General features: G+C 34.9%; 1 protein-coding gene across 5 annotated transcripts in view; it reads left to right on the forward strand.

The window, feature by feature from the left end:
- Positions 1-13,593, forward strand: part of PNISR (PNN-interacting serine/arginine-rich protein) — a 26,952-nt gene that overhangs the window by 5,454 nt on the left and 7,905 nt on the right. For 3 of the 5 annotated variants that reach the window (XM_014543920.1, XM_005871463.2, XM_005871464.2), the window contains exons 2-8: positions 1,724-1,803; positions 3,448-3,562; positions 5,314-5,502; positions 6,879-7,102; positions 8,513-8,684; positions 9,850-10,040; positions 13,017-13,154. In XM_014543920.1, coding sequence (XP_014399406.1) covers positions 3,475-3,562; positions 5,314-5,502; positions 6,879-7,102; positions 8,513-8,684; positions 9,850-10,040; positions 13,017-13,154 — 1,002 coding nt within the window. In that variant the 5' untranslated portion in view covers positions 1,724-1,803; positions 3,448-3,474. The remainder of the gene's footprint in view (positions 1-1,723; positions 1,804-3,447; positions 3,563-5,313; positions 5,503-6,878; positions 7,103-8,512; positions 8,685-9,849; positions 10,041-13,016; positions 13,155-13,593) is intronic. The other 2 variants (XM_014543921.1, XM_014543919.1) reach the window with 2 other exon arrangements.

The raw sequence follows: 13,593 nt of genomic DNA on the forward strand, positions 1-13,593 counted from the left end.
TTTTTATTTTTATTTTTTTATTGATTTCAGAGAGGAAGGGAGAGGGAGAGATAGAAACATCAATTATGAGAGAGAATCATTGATAGGCTGCCTCCTGAATGCCCCACACTGTGGACCTAGCCTGCAACCCAGGCATGTACCCTGACCATGTTGGTTCATGGGTCAATGCTCAACCACTGAGCCACGCTGGCCGGGCAAGAATAGGGCATTTAAATCCTTGCCATCAAATCACAATTTTCTTCTTGAGTTAAGAATAATTAATGAAACTCTTTATCAAGCATTGTTCAAGATGCTGAAACATAAATACAAGTTTATGTTAAATATTCAAGTATACCAAGTCTTTTCTTAAAACCTGTCACTTTACAAAATTCAACATAACTCTAAATTTTGTTCTCATAATCAGAGGTGCCTTTTTTGTCTAGATAACAGAACATTACTCCAAATCCTTCATAAGAAAATGACACAGAGTTAATTTGCCCAAAGCCTCACATTTATATGACTTGTGTAATTGTTATTGCTTATACCAGTCATTATGGACTGTACTGATCAACTTTCTTTGATTCTTCATATCTTAAAAAATCTAGATGCCCTAACGGTTCCAGTGGTCGGCAAACTGCAGCTAGGCAAACCGCGGCTCGGGAGCCACATGCACCTCTTTGGCCTCTTGAGTGTGGCTCTTCCACAAAATACCGACATCTGCGCATGGGCAGCGAAGTTTCAATCGCACTGTAAGTGCGCGCCCGCATGTGGTATTTTGTGGAAGAGCCACACTCAAGGGGCCAAAGAGCCGCCTGTGCCTTGCGAGCCGCGGTTTGCCGAGCAGCAGTTTGCCGACCACGGCCGGGCCTAACCGGTTTGGCTCAGTGGATAGAGCGTCAGACTGCGGACTCAAGGGTCCCAGGTTCGATTCCGATCAAGGGCATGTACCTTGGTTGCGGGCACATCCCCAGTGGGGGGTGTGCAGGAGGCAGCTGATCAACGTTTCTCTCTCATCGATGTTTCTAACTCTCTGTTTCTCTCCCTTCCTCTCTGTAAAAAATCAATAAAATTATATTTTTTAAAAATCTGTAGATTTCTCTTTCTTTTTCTCTTTAATTTTTGAAAGTGAACAAAAAGATGGAGCTACAGACCATTTTATTTGTTTGGTGTTTAGTAACTGCTATGTGGAGGAAGCTGTCCCGTACCTTATGGAAGATAAAAGATGAATAGATTTGTTTTTCTATCAACTTTTGAAAAGCTCTGATCCTAACGGGAAGAATCTGTTTGAGGGACAGACTGTTCTCACCTACTACTGTTAACTTTTAAACTTAAAATTCCATAGAAAAATCTGAATTAATGCATTTTATTGCCTCACTTGTACCACATAAGCTAATACCAGGTGGATGAGATCTTCTTTTTAAATGTTTGTTCTTTTTTTCTCAGCATATTTAACAATCCCTAAATGGTTTGACACTGTTTTGTTATTGTTAATAAATAAAGATATTTTATTGTAAATAAAAAAGATATTTTGAAAGAAAAAAATGTTAAAAAGTGTTGCCTTCCCATTTCTGATGTACCTGTTTCCCTTAACCTTATAATGGTAAATACTTTCTCATTATAGTTAATAAAAGAATAAGTTCCAAAATAATTTGGAGATGATCACATTTTCATGTTACATCTCTAAAGTATCTTTTTATTCTAATTTTTCATAATCTAAGAGCAAACTTATACTTTTTTTTTTCAGGGCATAAGTAATTTTGCTGCTATGCTTCCAAGCTGTAGTCTGAATCTGTCTAAATTTTAAACAGAAGGTGAATCTCTAAGGTCAGTCAAAATATCAGTTGATATATCTTTTGGGCATTTCCTCTTTATTTATTTGTTACCTTTTAATTCAAGTTATAAGTGAAGTTACTTTTCAAGGGCTGTAATGAGTCATTTAGTTTTTAAAGGGCTTTAAAGGTATAGTTGGAAAAGAAGAGGGGGCGGGGAATAGGGAGAGGAATGAAAATCTCAAGAGAGATTAGAAAAGTATATTTAACCAGTTCAGTTGTTGGCTTCAACTGGGGTGCTGTGTAGTGCCTCTTTAGCCATATGCTAATAATGCCTTTTAATAGACTATATTCATGCAACCAATAGATAAGTGCACTAATTCTTAAGTAAGTCAAGGTAACAAACGAATGCATCTTCCCTAATTCACAGTGCTCTTCAATTGAGAAGTCAGCATCTGCCTTTGATAGAATTATAAAAATGCTACAAAGACTGGAGTTGCAAACTCTTTAAGAGCCTGAGTTATAATAGCCAACTGTCTCATTTGAGTTGGTGTGTTTTACTTTCTTATTATCTGGCTTCTCTGTTTTTTGTGATCCTGCAATATCAAGGCTTTTGCCTTGTTTTTAGAGGAAAGGGTCAGTCGGATTAGTTTAGTAAACATTTATTTAATGCCTATTTAATACTAAGCCCTAAGGTACAAAATTGAAGAAACATATGCTGCTTACCATGTGTGTCATTGGTTCATGAAGAGGGTTGTATAAAGTACAAAGATATTAGACTTGTAGGAATTTAAACTTTGTGTTATGAAAGTTTTCAAACTAGTTTACAGAAAGATAAACTAGTGTGATGACCCTCTCCCCCATATCCATTATGTAGATTTAATAGTTGTTAACATATGTTCTCTTCCCCAGTCTTTTTCATGCTGTTTACATGTAAGAAACCTGGTCCAGTAAACTATCTCACCTTCTGGATTTATCTGATTGTTTCTTTGATACTGTTTATCTCATTCCTTTGTCCCCTTATAGTTCCTTCACACTAGAAGTAAGATAGAAAAGCTCAGTTGGATTCGATCAAACATTTTTGGTGAAAGTATTTATTTAAATGATTCTGGGGACATAATATCATATCTTATGAGGTGGCACTATTACAGATTATTAAATCTGTAGGGTGATATTTTGGCAACTTTTCAATTTGTGATTTCCCATTGCTTCTAAGATTGTCTGAATCATTTGTTCTATTAGGTTTGGCAATATGGCAGTTTCCTAAATTGATTTTACCTTAAGCATTCACTAGCCATAGTTATTTATAAGGGAGAGTTCTCCTTCATTATTAGAGTTATTTGGTTATTCTCTTCAAGGAATCTTGGTTGGGGGAGATGAAATCACATTTTTTTTCTTATTATTTTCAAAGTAATTATATTTCAAGAGATTTATATTGGGAAAAATTAGATTTTTTTTCCTTTTTGAGCTAAATTGATTTGAGCTATGCCTACCACCAAATTCTGATACCAGTATTAACATGAAATTTTCTATTTTTGCTTGCCAACCTAAAAATTCCAGTTGCCTCTGGCAACCTATTGACCAGAATTTTAGAGCTCTGATCACATAAATGTATTATTGTATAATATTTTCTGTGTGAGCTTTTAAAATTAAAGAACTTATTCTCATTTTTAAACTATGTTCATTTTGTTGAAAATAGAAAATCAAATATATTTTTAAAGTCAGGATGTGGGATCAAGGAGGACAGCCTTGGCAGCAATGGCCATTGAACCAACAACAGTGGATGCAGTCATTCCAGCACCAGCAGGATCCAAGTAAGGAAATAAACCGAAATCGGAGGGTGGGCGAGGAGAGAGATGTGGAGATAAGTGGGAAATAATTTGATGGGATTAAGGAAGATGGAATTGGAATTGGTTTATTGGATCATTTTGTGGTCAGTATTTAATCTTTAAAACTGACTTAGTTCTTTTTTTCTAAGAAAGTAGAAAATCTTTCTTAAACGTGTAATTTAAGTAAAGCATACTTCTCTTAATTCTGAATCTTATAATTCAGTGTAGAGCATAGTCAATTGACGGTATGCTAAGTCATTTCTCTTTATTATGGAACATTTCAAGCATATACAGATGTAGAAAAGAGTATAGGGAACCCCCATTTATTACTTAGCTTTGATAGTTATTGACTCATGGCCAATTTTGTTTCATTGATATGATCCCTTCCAATGCCCTGCCTTTATTAGGTTAATCTGAACTTATTTTTTCAATAGCTACATAGCATTCTATTATAGGAAGATACTGTAATTTAATTGATCCACTTTTGGATGATTAATTGTCGTTTTTATTTTTTAAAATATATTTTTATTGATATCAGAGAGAGAGAGAGAAACATCAGTGATGAGAGAGAAAGTTTTAGGTAGACACTGCCAAGTTTAACTTCATGAGGATTATGCCAATTTATGTTTCCATCAAAATGTATGAGAATAAGCCCAGCAATGTGACTCAGCAGTTGAGCATCCATCTATGAACCAGGAGGTCACAGTTAGATTCCTAGTCAGGGCTCATGCCCGTGTTGTGGGCTCAATCCCCAGAAGGTGTTAGCCAATCAATGATTCTCTCTCATCATTGTTGTTTCTATCTCTCACTCTCCCTTCCTCTCTGAGATCAATAAAAATAATATTTTTAAAAAATGTATGAGAATACCTTTTTAATCTTGACTAAATAGATCTGAAAAACTATCTTATTTTACTTTTTTTCCTTTATTAATAATATTAGATCTTAAAACGTTAAGTATAGATATTTGAGAAATAAAGGAGGACCTTAAATTACTGGGGACAATAAATTTGAGTAAAGAATGACTAATAAGTTGTTATAGAGGTATTTTGACTAGAGAAGGGAGCTGAAACTAAAGAAGGGTGACTATGAGGAGGAATAGGGATAGTTATACTCATCTGAGATCTATAGGATCCAGTGTAGGCCTGAAGAGGACCTATTTGAAGAAGAAATGAGTGAGTTTGATTATTGGTTAAAAAAAAAAAAAAAAGGAATAAGACTTTAAAAAAACTCAGTAAACTGCCCTGGCTGGTGTGGCTCACTTAGTTGAGCATCATCCCATGCACCAACCAAAAGGTCGCTGGTCCGGGTCAAGACACATGCCCGGGTTTGGCGCTCAATCCCAGTGAGGGGGTCTGCAGGAGGCAGCTGATCCATGTTTCTCTCCCTTCCTCTCTAAAATCAAATAAAAACATTTATTTATTTATTTATGTATATTTACGTATATTTATGTATGTATCTCACTCAACTAAAGTGCAGAGGATAAATTTCTTATGAGTTAATATTAGAACTTAATTGGTTAAGAGTGTTTTTATGGAATCCTTTTCAGAAAGTCTTAAGTAGTTTGTTTTATTTTGTAGCCTGAATACAGGTTATCTGAGCATCCTTTCAGTCATAACATTTGGTAATATTTAAAATCTCCAGGAAGAAATTACTGAGATGCTTATTTTACATAGAGGCACTATTCTTTTAGCTTCTACATTCTGAATGCTCAATTCTGCTATGTTATATTATATTAGGCCAGATTGATTGGGCTGCATTGGCTCAAGCTTGGATTGCCCAAAGAGAAGCTTCAGGACAGCAAAGCATGGTAGAACAACCACCAGGAATGATGCCAAATGGACAAGATATGTCTACAATGGAATCTGGTCCAAACAATCATGGGAATTTTCAAGGGGATTCAAACTTTAACAGGATGTGGCAACCAGGTTTGTTTATGTTTTCCAAATTTTAGGATTGTTTTTAAAATACAAGGATTAAAATTAAATTGTTTAATTTGCTTATTTAATCTTATGACTTCTTGAAATCAATGCTTGAAGAATAGGCAGTTTAAATTAGATTTGACCTTGAAATTTTGTGGTTAAAATTATTCTGTACTCAGTCTGCTAGCACTGTGGCACTCAGTTTGATTCTTTTCTTGGTTCTTCATTCCTAGGCTGACAGGGGCTGGGAACACTGGAAACCTCACTTGGCATCTAGGGAAGAGAGCATTCTATGATCTCTCTCTTGCAACCTCTGGCCTTTCAGAAGCAGGACTGGCAGAGCAAAACATGTCTAGTTTCTAAAGAAAAATTGTGTCACTATGTGACAGATTAGTCTGTCAAATATATTCTGCCCCTACTATCCACCCATATTTACTTCCCTTTTTTTCAGATAGTGAAGATCTTCCATAAGTTTTTATCTGTTTTGTTTGTTTGCTTGCTTGTTTTTTTACTTCACAGTATGATTTAGATTCCTTGATGCTAGTTCAGTTTTTCAAAACTTGTGCTATTAATTATTTTTAATAGTAACTTTATTTATAGAGGAATCTTACATTTAAGTGTGCTGATGGTGAAGTCCTCTCTCCTTTCCCTATTAGTAGTTATTTTTCTTTTTCAATGTAAGAATGGAAAACTCAGAAAGTAATCCTCTAACATCACTTCTAAAAGGATAATGAATATTCTAATATTTGATACTGTGATGTAGTTCATTTCTAGTTTTCTTGAAGCTATGCTAAACTAAACTTTAAGTTTGAAAATGTTTTAGTTCCCAAGTTTAAGTTTATAAATGACTCACCCTAGCATCATCCACTTCCCCATCTTTGCTCTACTGGTTTTCTTTGTGACTCTGGCAAGTGATTTATTTCTGTGTGCCCAATTTCCTCTCCTGAAATTGGCAAAAAAAAAATAAAAAATAAATACCTGATTTCCCCCTACCTCACAGGGATGTTGTGAGGATAAATGTGTTCACGGAAGAAAGAAATTATATAAAAATCCTTAGGCATTATTTTTATGGTGGTGGTACTGAACAGAAAAAGAAAACTTCAACAACAAAAATTGCTTTGACTTTTGTTACATTTATTAAAAATAATTTGGGGCATTTGTTTTCATTTACTTAGGATATGAAATGAGTGGAGTTAGCTCATTTGAATGATTTATTACTTCATTGCTTGTTTTTAAGATATACAAAAGGAATTTGACCAAGAAGTCATAAATTTTATATTTATTTCTTTACTGAAAAATCTAGCTTTCTTGAGAGCTTAAAAATTTATGTTGATTTTGTTATAACTCCCTGTTGAATGTTTTTATGCCTAAATTCTAAATAGAATGGGGAATGCATCAGCAACCCCCACATCCCCCTCCAGATCAGCCATGGATGCCACCAACACCAGGCCCAATGGACATTGTTCCTCCTTCTGAAGACAGCAACAGTCAGGACAGTGGGGAATTTGCCCCTGACAACAGGCATATATTTAACCAGAACAATCACAACTTTGGTGGACCACCCGATAATTTTGCAGTGGGCCCAGTGAACCAGTTTGACTATCAGGTGAAAGATATTTTGTTGCTTTAATACTGTAGATGTGCACATAATCCATTCTTTGGAAGTTTGTCTCATCAAGAGTACCTGAGATATGTGTTTCACTTTTCAGTTTTATACAGATAAGTGCATATTATGTCTCAGAAAAGTTATCAATTTTTGAGAATTAAAACATTAAGAGTTTTATTTTCTGATTTGCTTAGGAAAATGGCATAAAAGATTGTTAGGGAAAAATTTACATAAAATGAAAAATGTGTAAGTGAAATAGTTATATGATGTTTTGTTTTCTAATTTATAATTTCATAATGGAATATTTAAATGTTCAATAAAGTTTAGGAAATGCACAGTAGTTGAATACATTATCGATAATAGATTATGGTTAAGACTTGAAGAATATAGATCTTCTTCTAAATGCAATTCCTTCTTCTCTGTAAAGTTATGACTTTTTCTAGTGTTGTCTTTTTTATTCCATTCTGACATGACATGTTTGTTAATGGAATTATACATAATTTCTTTTGTAGCATCTAATTCATTCCTAGGGACATAGAACTCTATGGGGAATAGTGTCATTGTTTTTTTCTAACCACTCTGCCAAGGTCCACTCTTATTTAAAGTATAATAATAGGTGTCATTTTGAAATAACTGATTGCAGTTGTTACCTTATAAACTAAGCTATCATAATTTAAAATTTTGAAAAAACATACATTATATCACTATATAGGTAATAGACATAAATGTAAACAATATTCACCTTGAGGTAGTAATCTTATTCATATATATTCAGATACTTGTTGCATACTCATACTTGGTATACAGATATGATAGGTTTTTGTGGCAGGGAGCTTCTACTTCTATCACATTTGCCTGGTAGATCCCCTTGCTAACAAGACAAAGAGGTCAGCAAATGGCTTAGAAACGCCTCTGAAAATGGTAAAATTAAAAAAAAATAGTTTAATGTAATGATTCAGTAACTTTTATCTTTGCTTAAAATAGATATTTCTTGTAAGGTTTTAGAAACAAATTCACAAGAAATAGGAAGTTGGAATTGATTAAAAATTTTTTTCTTATATTTTCTGGTTATAGAAAAATAGACATTTATTTGGTTTCTTGGTAGTGAAAGGATTAGTTTATAAATGGACTCAGAATGAAAAAGTTCATATATATTATTTTCTGTACTTGAAAATAGTGTATCAGAAGGATTTTAGATGGCTCTCGCATTTATGTAGGCAGAAAATCTATTTCTTAAGAAAAGTAAGCTTAGGTTCTTGGGGCTACAGAAATATCGGTGGATATTAGAACGATGGAGTTCTTGGATTTGCTGCACACATGGATTTCTACTGTCCCAGTTCATAACACATGTGTATCCCAGAGTGTATATTGTATTAACGGGAAGGAAAATAAACTGCCATACTCTTTCAGCATGGGGCTGCTTTTGGTCCACCGCAAGGTGGATTTCATCCTCCTTATTGGCAACCAGGACCTCCAGGACCTCCAGCACCTCCCCAGAATCGAAGAGAAAGGCCATCATCATTCAGGGATCGGCAGCGTTCACCTATTGCACTTCCTGTGAAGCAGGAGCCTCCACAAATTGGTAGTTATTTAAGTTATTGAACCACATTGGCATGATTTCTTGATCATATAAAAAGGATGTCTTACTTAAATTGTTCTAATACCTCTGATATATTAGGATTGACACTTTAAAACCCTATTATTTTATAGTCATAAAACTTTAAAATTTCAGAGGAGATTTTGTATAAAATATTAAATACTTTGAATAATTTTCTTTAAAATAAAACTTAAACATAGATTTTGTGATGAGACAATAAACTTATGGCTATAGCATTTTGATTTTTTTAATGTTGACAATTTGATACATTATACCGATATGTGAGCATTTTCGCCTTTTCTAGTTTTTCATTTTCGCCTTTTAAAGCCTCTAGTTTTTCTTTCTGGATTCTTTCCACTCTCAGTTCATCTGATACACTGCTGTAAGATTAATTTTCCTTTCATTATTTCACTTTCCATAGTATTTTGCAGAACATTTCAATTCTTAAATAACAGGACTAACTTATTCCCAATGAAAAATTTTGTATTTATGCTATTATATATCTGGAAATCCAAATCCAGCACTTAATGGACCAGAACATTTAAGTTTTTTTTTTCTTATCACAAAGTAGACATTTTAGGAAGATTATTACTTCTTTTGTAACTTAAGGAATAAATTAAAAAGTATCCCGGATGGAATACTTGTATAAGTGAATTTTCAGTGTGAAGTGGACTTGTGTTTGACTCTCTTCTGTCTTCATATTTTAAGAAGCAATGTAATGTAAGTTTGGCTCTGTAGTAGCCCATATCATTGCTTACTGGCTTTGTAACCTTGAGCACACCTCCTAATATCTGAGTTTCAGTTTTCTCATTTGCAAAAGAGATCAAGTAATAGTGATCATTTAGGGCTTTTTTTAGGATTGAGGTGATGGTTTAATGTGCTTTCATAGTGCCTTGGCACATTGTAAACATTAATACAATGTTTATGCTGCTATTAAAAGTGATGATTTTTTTAAAATAGTGTGATGTTTAATGGGTTGTTTTTATTAGCACTGTCTTGCTGGAAAATGATAGTATTTATTATAAACGCTCAAATGGCACCAGTATTCTTTTTCCAAAACTTCACAAGTTAGAAATTCAGGAATAAAGCACTCATGTGTTAGATTTTTACTTAATTGACTTACAAATTTTCTTTTTCCCATGTGAAACAGATGCAGTAAAACGCAGGACTCTTCCAGCTTGGATTCGGGAAGGTCTTGAAAAAATGGAACGTGAAAAGCAAAAGAAGTTGGAGAAAGAAAGAATGGAACAACAGCGTTCACAGTTGTCCAAAAAAGAAAAGAAGACTACAGAAGATGCTGAAGGAGGTGATGGCCCTCGTTTACCTCAGAGAAGTAAATTTGTGAGTAGATTCCTTGACCTGAAACTCCATTTGGTATCTATGTGAAAAGGTTATTGAAATAAGTATTTTAGCCTGTAGAAAAGTATTAAAGTAATGTTCCTGAGATTACCTTCAGTAAGTATATTGGGGATTATTTTTTTATATTATAGATGTGTTATTGAGGGCAGGGCAAGGAGAAAGAGTACAGTGAGTTTATAAAACATTTCATTCTGGTGAGATTTTTCAGTGAAATGCGAGATAGGTCTTACATTGACAAACATTTGTATTCTTTTGATGTGGTATAGCCAACTCCCCAGTGGTCGCTTATAAATAAAAACTTAGTTAAAACAGCACTAGAGAAAGAAATCTGCCCCCTTTATTGAACATTTAAATGTATACTTGTAACAGAGGATATAATAACTTTTATAGTTTTTTGACATGAGCACTGAAGGAAGCATTGTTTTAAATATTTAAATCTTCATCATGTAGGTGGTGTAGGAATTATTTATTTAGCAATAATGTGCTCCTAGCTGGTAGGACAGTCATAGCACTGGCTGATATGCCACTTAGGAAAAGCATCCTCCTCCAAAGGCTATTTTCTGCTTCAAAAATAAATCTCAAGGACAGCAAGGTTACCAGACTTAAGAAGACATTGATTTTGCTTAAATTCAATAAAAAGCCATAAACTACTCTTTATTTTTACAAAAGAACCATGCCAAAGATGTGTTTTTGTTCTGGATGTTATGAAATAAAGAAACAACAGACTACCACTACTAAAAGTTGACCTTAAAATTTGTTTTTTAAATCTTTGCATGAAATAGTGGATTTCCAGACTTGGTGGTGTATTTTGGTTGTTTTTAAAAAATATTTTTATTGATTTCAGAGAGGGAGGGAGAGGGAGAGACAGAAACATCTGTGATGAGAGAGAATCATTGATTGGCTGCCTTCTGCATGCCCCACACTGAGGATCGAGCCTACAACCCAGGCGTGTGCCCTGACCGGTTGAATTGTGACCTCCTGGTTCATAAGTCAATGCTCAACCATTAAGCCACACAGGCCAGGCTTGGTGGTTTTCTTCACTGTCAAAAAATTGTTAGGATTTGGAGATTATCCTTCTCCTTACAGATGCCTTTGGGCTTGTGTTACATGAATCCTTCTCCTGGTTCAAATGGCCTTTCCATAGTAGTAATTAGCTGATCATCTTGTCTTCTACTTAGTAGGATTGCTGAGTATGACTATGGAACTTTTCTTTGCTTAAAGTAGAGTCCCCTTTTTAAGATACACTGTTTAGATATTGAAAACCTAACATCTATACAGTGACAGAGACAACTGCTGGCATTTCTTCCATCTGAAGTAGACATTATTTCTCATCTATCTGTCCATTAAGTAGCTAAAAAGAAGCAAATTTCACTAAGTTTCAGGGTCAGCCGAGATCTGGAAACTGACTATAGATTTTTCATTTTAAGTCACATGATTTTAGGTAAATAGCTTATATTAATTGCTGTAAAACTAACACTGAATAATCTGATTGTGGTTTGTTTACCGGAAGTTTTACAAGCCACTCATTCCAGCCATCAGATATATTGGGTATTAATTCAGTCTCTGGGCATGATGTGCTTTGGTTATTTATAAAGAAAGATCAAAATTGACTAAGGTTGGGTGGCTAAGTTGTTGGAGCATCGTCCCATGCATCAAAAGGTGGGTTCGATCCCCTTTTGGGGTGCATACAGGAGGCAACTGATTGATGTCTTTATCTCTCACATTGATGTTTCTTTCTCCCTCTCTCTCTAAAATCATATCCTCAGGTGAGGATTTAAAGAAAAATTGTCTCGCCGGTGTGGTTCAGTGGCTGAACATCAACCCATCCATTGCTGGTATAGGCATATGCCCGGGTTGCTGGCTCAATCACTAATAGGGAGTGTGCGGCAGAGGCTGATTGATGTTTCTCTCTCACTGATGTTTCTCTCTATTCTTCCCCTTCCTGTCTCTCTAAAATCAATAAAATTTGACTAAGAAAAATAAGCAAATTTAATAAAATAATTAAAATAATTTTAAACCACCTTATAATCACATTTCCTCTCAGGTAACACTAAATTACCAAATGAAATTTATCATGCAAAAATATAATTTAGAGAGAAATTTTATTTTCATATACCTCTTTCATACACTTTTTTTTTTTTGGTTAATCTTCACCCAAGGATATTTTTTCCATTGTTTTTTTTTTTTTGAGAGTGGAAGGGAGAGGGAGAGACAGAGAAACATCGATGTGAAAGACACATTGATTGGTTGTCTACTGCACGTGCCCTGGTCGGGCCGGGGATCAAGCCTACAACCAAGGTATATGCCCTTGATCGGAATTGAACCTGGGACCCTTCATTCCATGGGCTGATGCAATGTCCACTGAGCCAAACTAACTAGGGCTCATACACGTTTTTTTAAAAATCCTGACCCAAGGATATTTTTTCCATTAATTTTTAGAGAGAGTGAAGGGGGAGAGAGAGAAATATTGATGTGAGATAGACACATCTACTGGTTGCCTCCTGCACACGTCCCAACTCAGGGGATTGAGCCTGCAAACAAGGTACATGCCCTTGACTGGAAATAGAACCTGAGACCCTTTGATCCACAGACCGATGCTCTAATCATCGAGAAAACCGGCCAGGGCTATCTCATACACTTTTTTTTTTTTAAATATATTTTATTGATTTCTTACAGAGAGGAAGGGAGAGGGATAGAGAGCCAGAAACATCGATGAGAGAGAAACATCGATCAGCTGCCTCCTGCACACCCCACTGGGGATGTGCCCGCAACCAAGGCACATGCCCCTGGCCGGAATCGAACCCGGGACCCTTCAGTCCGCAGGCCACCGCTCTATCCACTGAGCCAAACCGGTTAGGGCTCTCATACACTTTTTAACTTAGGGTTTTAAAATAGAATGTTCAAGATAATGATTGATTATAGCATGAATTTGGGCTACACATAGTATTACTTTTTTAGGATAGTGATGAGGAAGATGAAGATGCTGAAAATGTTGAGGCTGCAAGCAGTGGAAAAGTCACCAGAAGTCCATCTCCAGTTCCTCAAGAAGAGCAAAGTGAACCAGAGATGACTGAAGAAGAGAAAGAGTATCAAATGGTAAAAATGTAAATTTATTTTTTTATTAAAATTGTTTTGAGGTGTAATTGACGTATAACATATTATAGGACTTATTTTGTTTACCAGGTGTACCGGTTAATAATGCGGATTTTTTTTAATAGATGGAGTTACACATATGTTGATATATATGCTATTTTGTTGTATTGACAGCAAGCTTCAAAACTTCATTTGTCAAATTTGCTGAAGGTGTTAACATAGTAGATATTTTTATGCTTAAAAACGTCAAATTTCGTGCCAAAAAAGGAGCATTTGCAGGAAGTTTAATTAATTATTTTGAAGAAAAAGTTATCTTATACTTCAGGAAGCTTATGGTGAACATGTTCCATCTCAAGATACTTGTGAATGCTGGTTTAAACGCTTTAAAAGTGATGATTTCGATGTGAAAGACAAAGAATGTCCAGGTCAACCGAAAAAATTT

Source organism: Myotis brandtii, unplaced genomic scaffold (assembly GCF_000412655.1).
Source record: "Myotis brandtii unplaced genomic scaffold, ASM41265v1 scaffold343, whole genome shotgun sequence".
Taxonomy (NCBI): domain Eukaryota; kingdom Metazoa; phylum Chordata; class Mammalia; order Chiroptera; family Vespertilionidae; genus Myotis; species Myotis brandtii.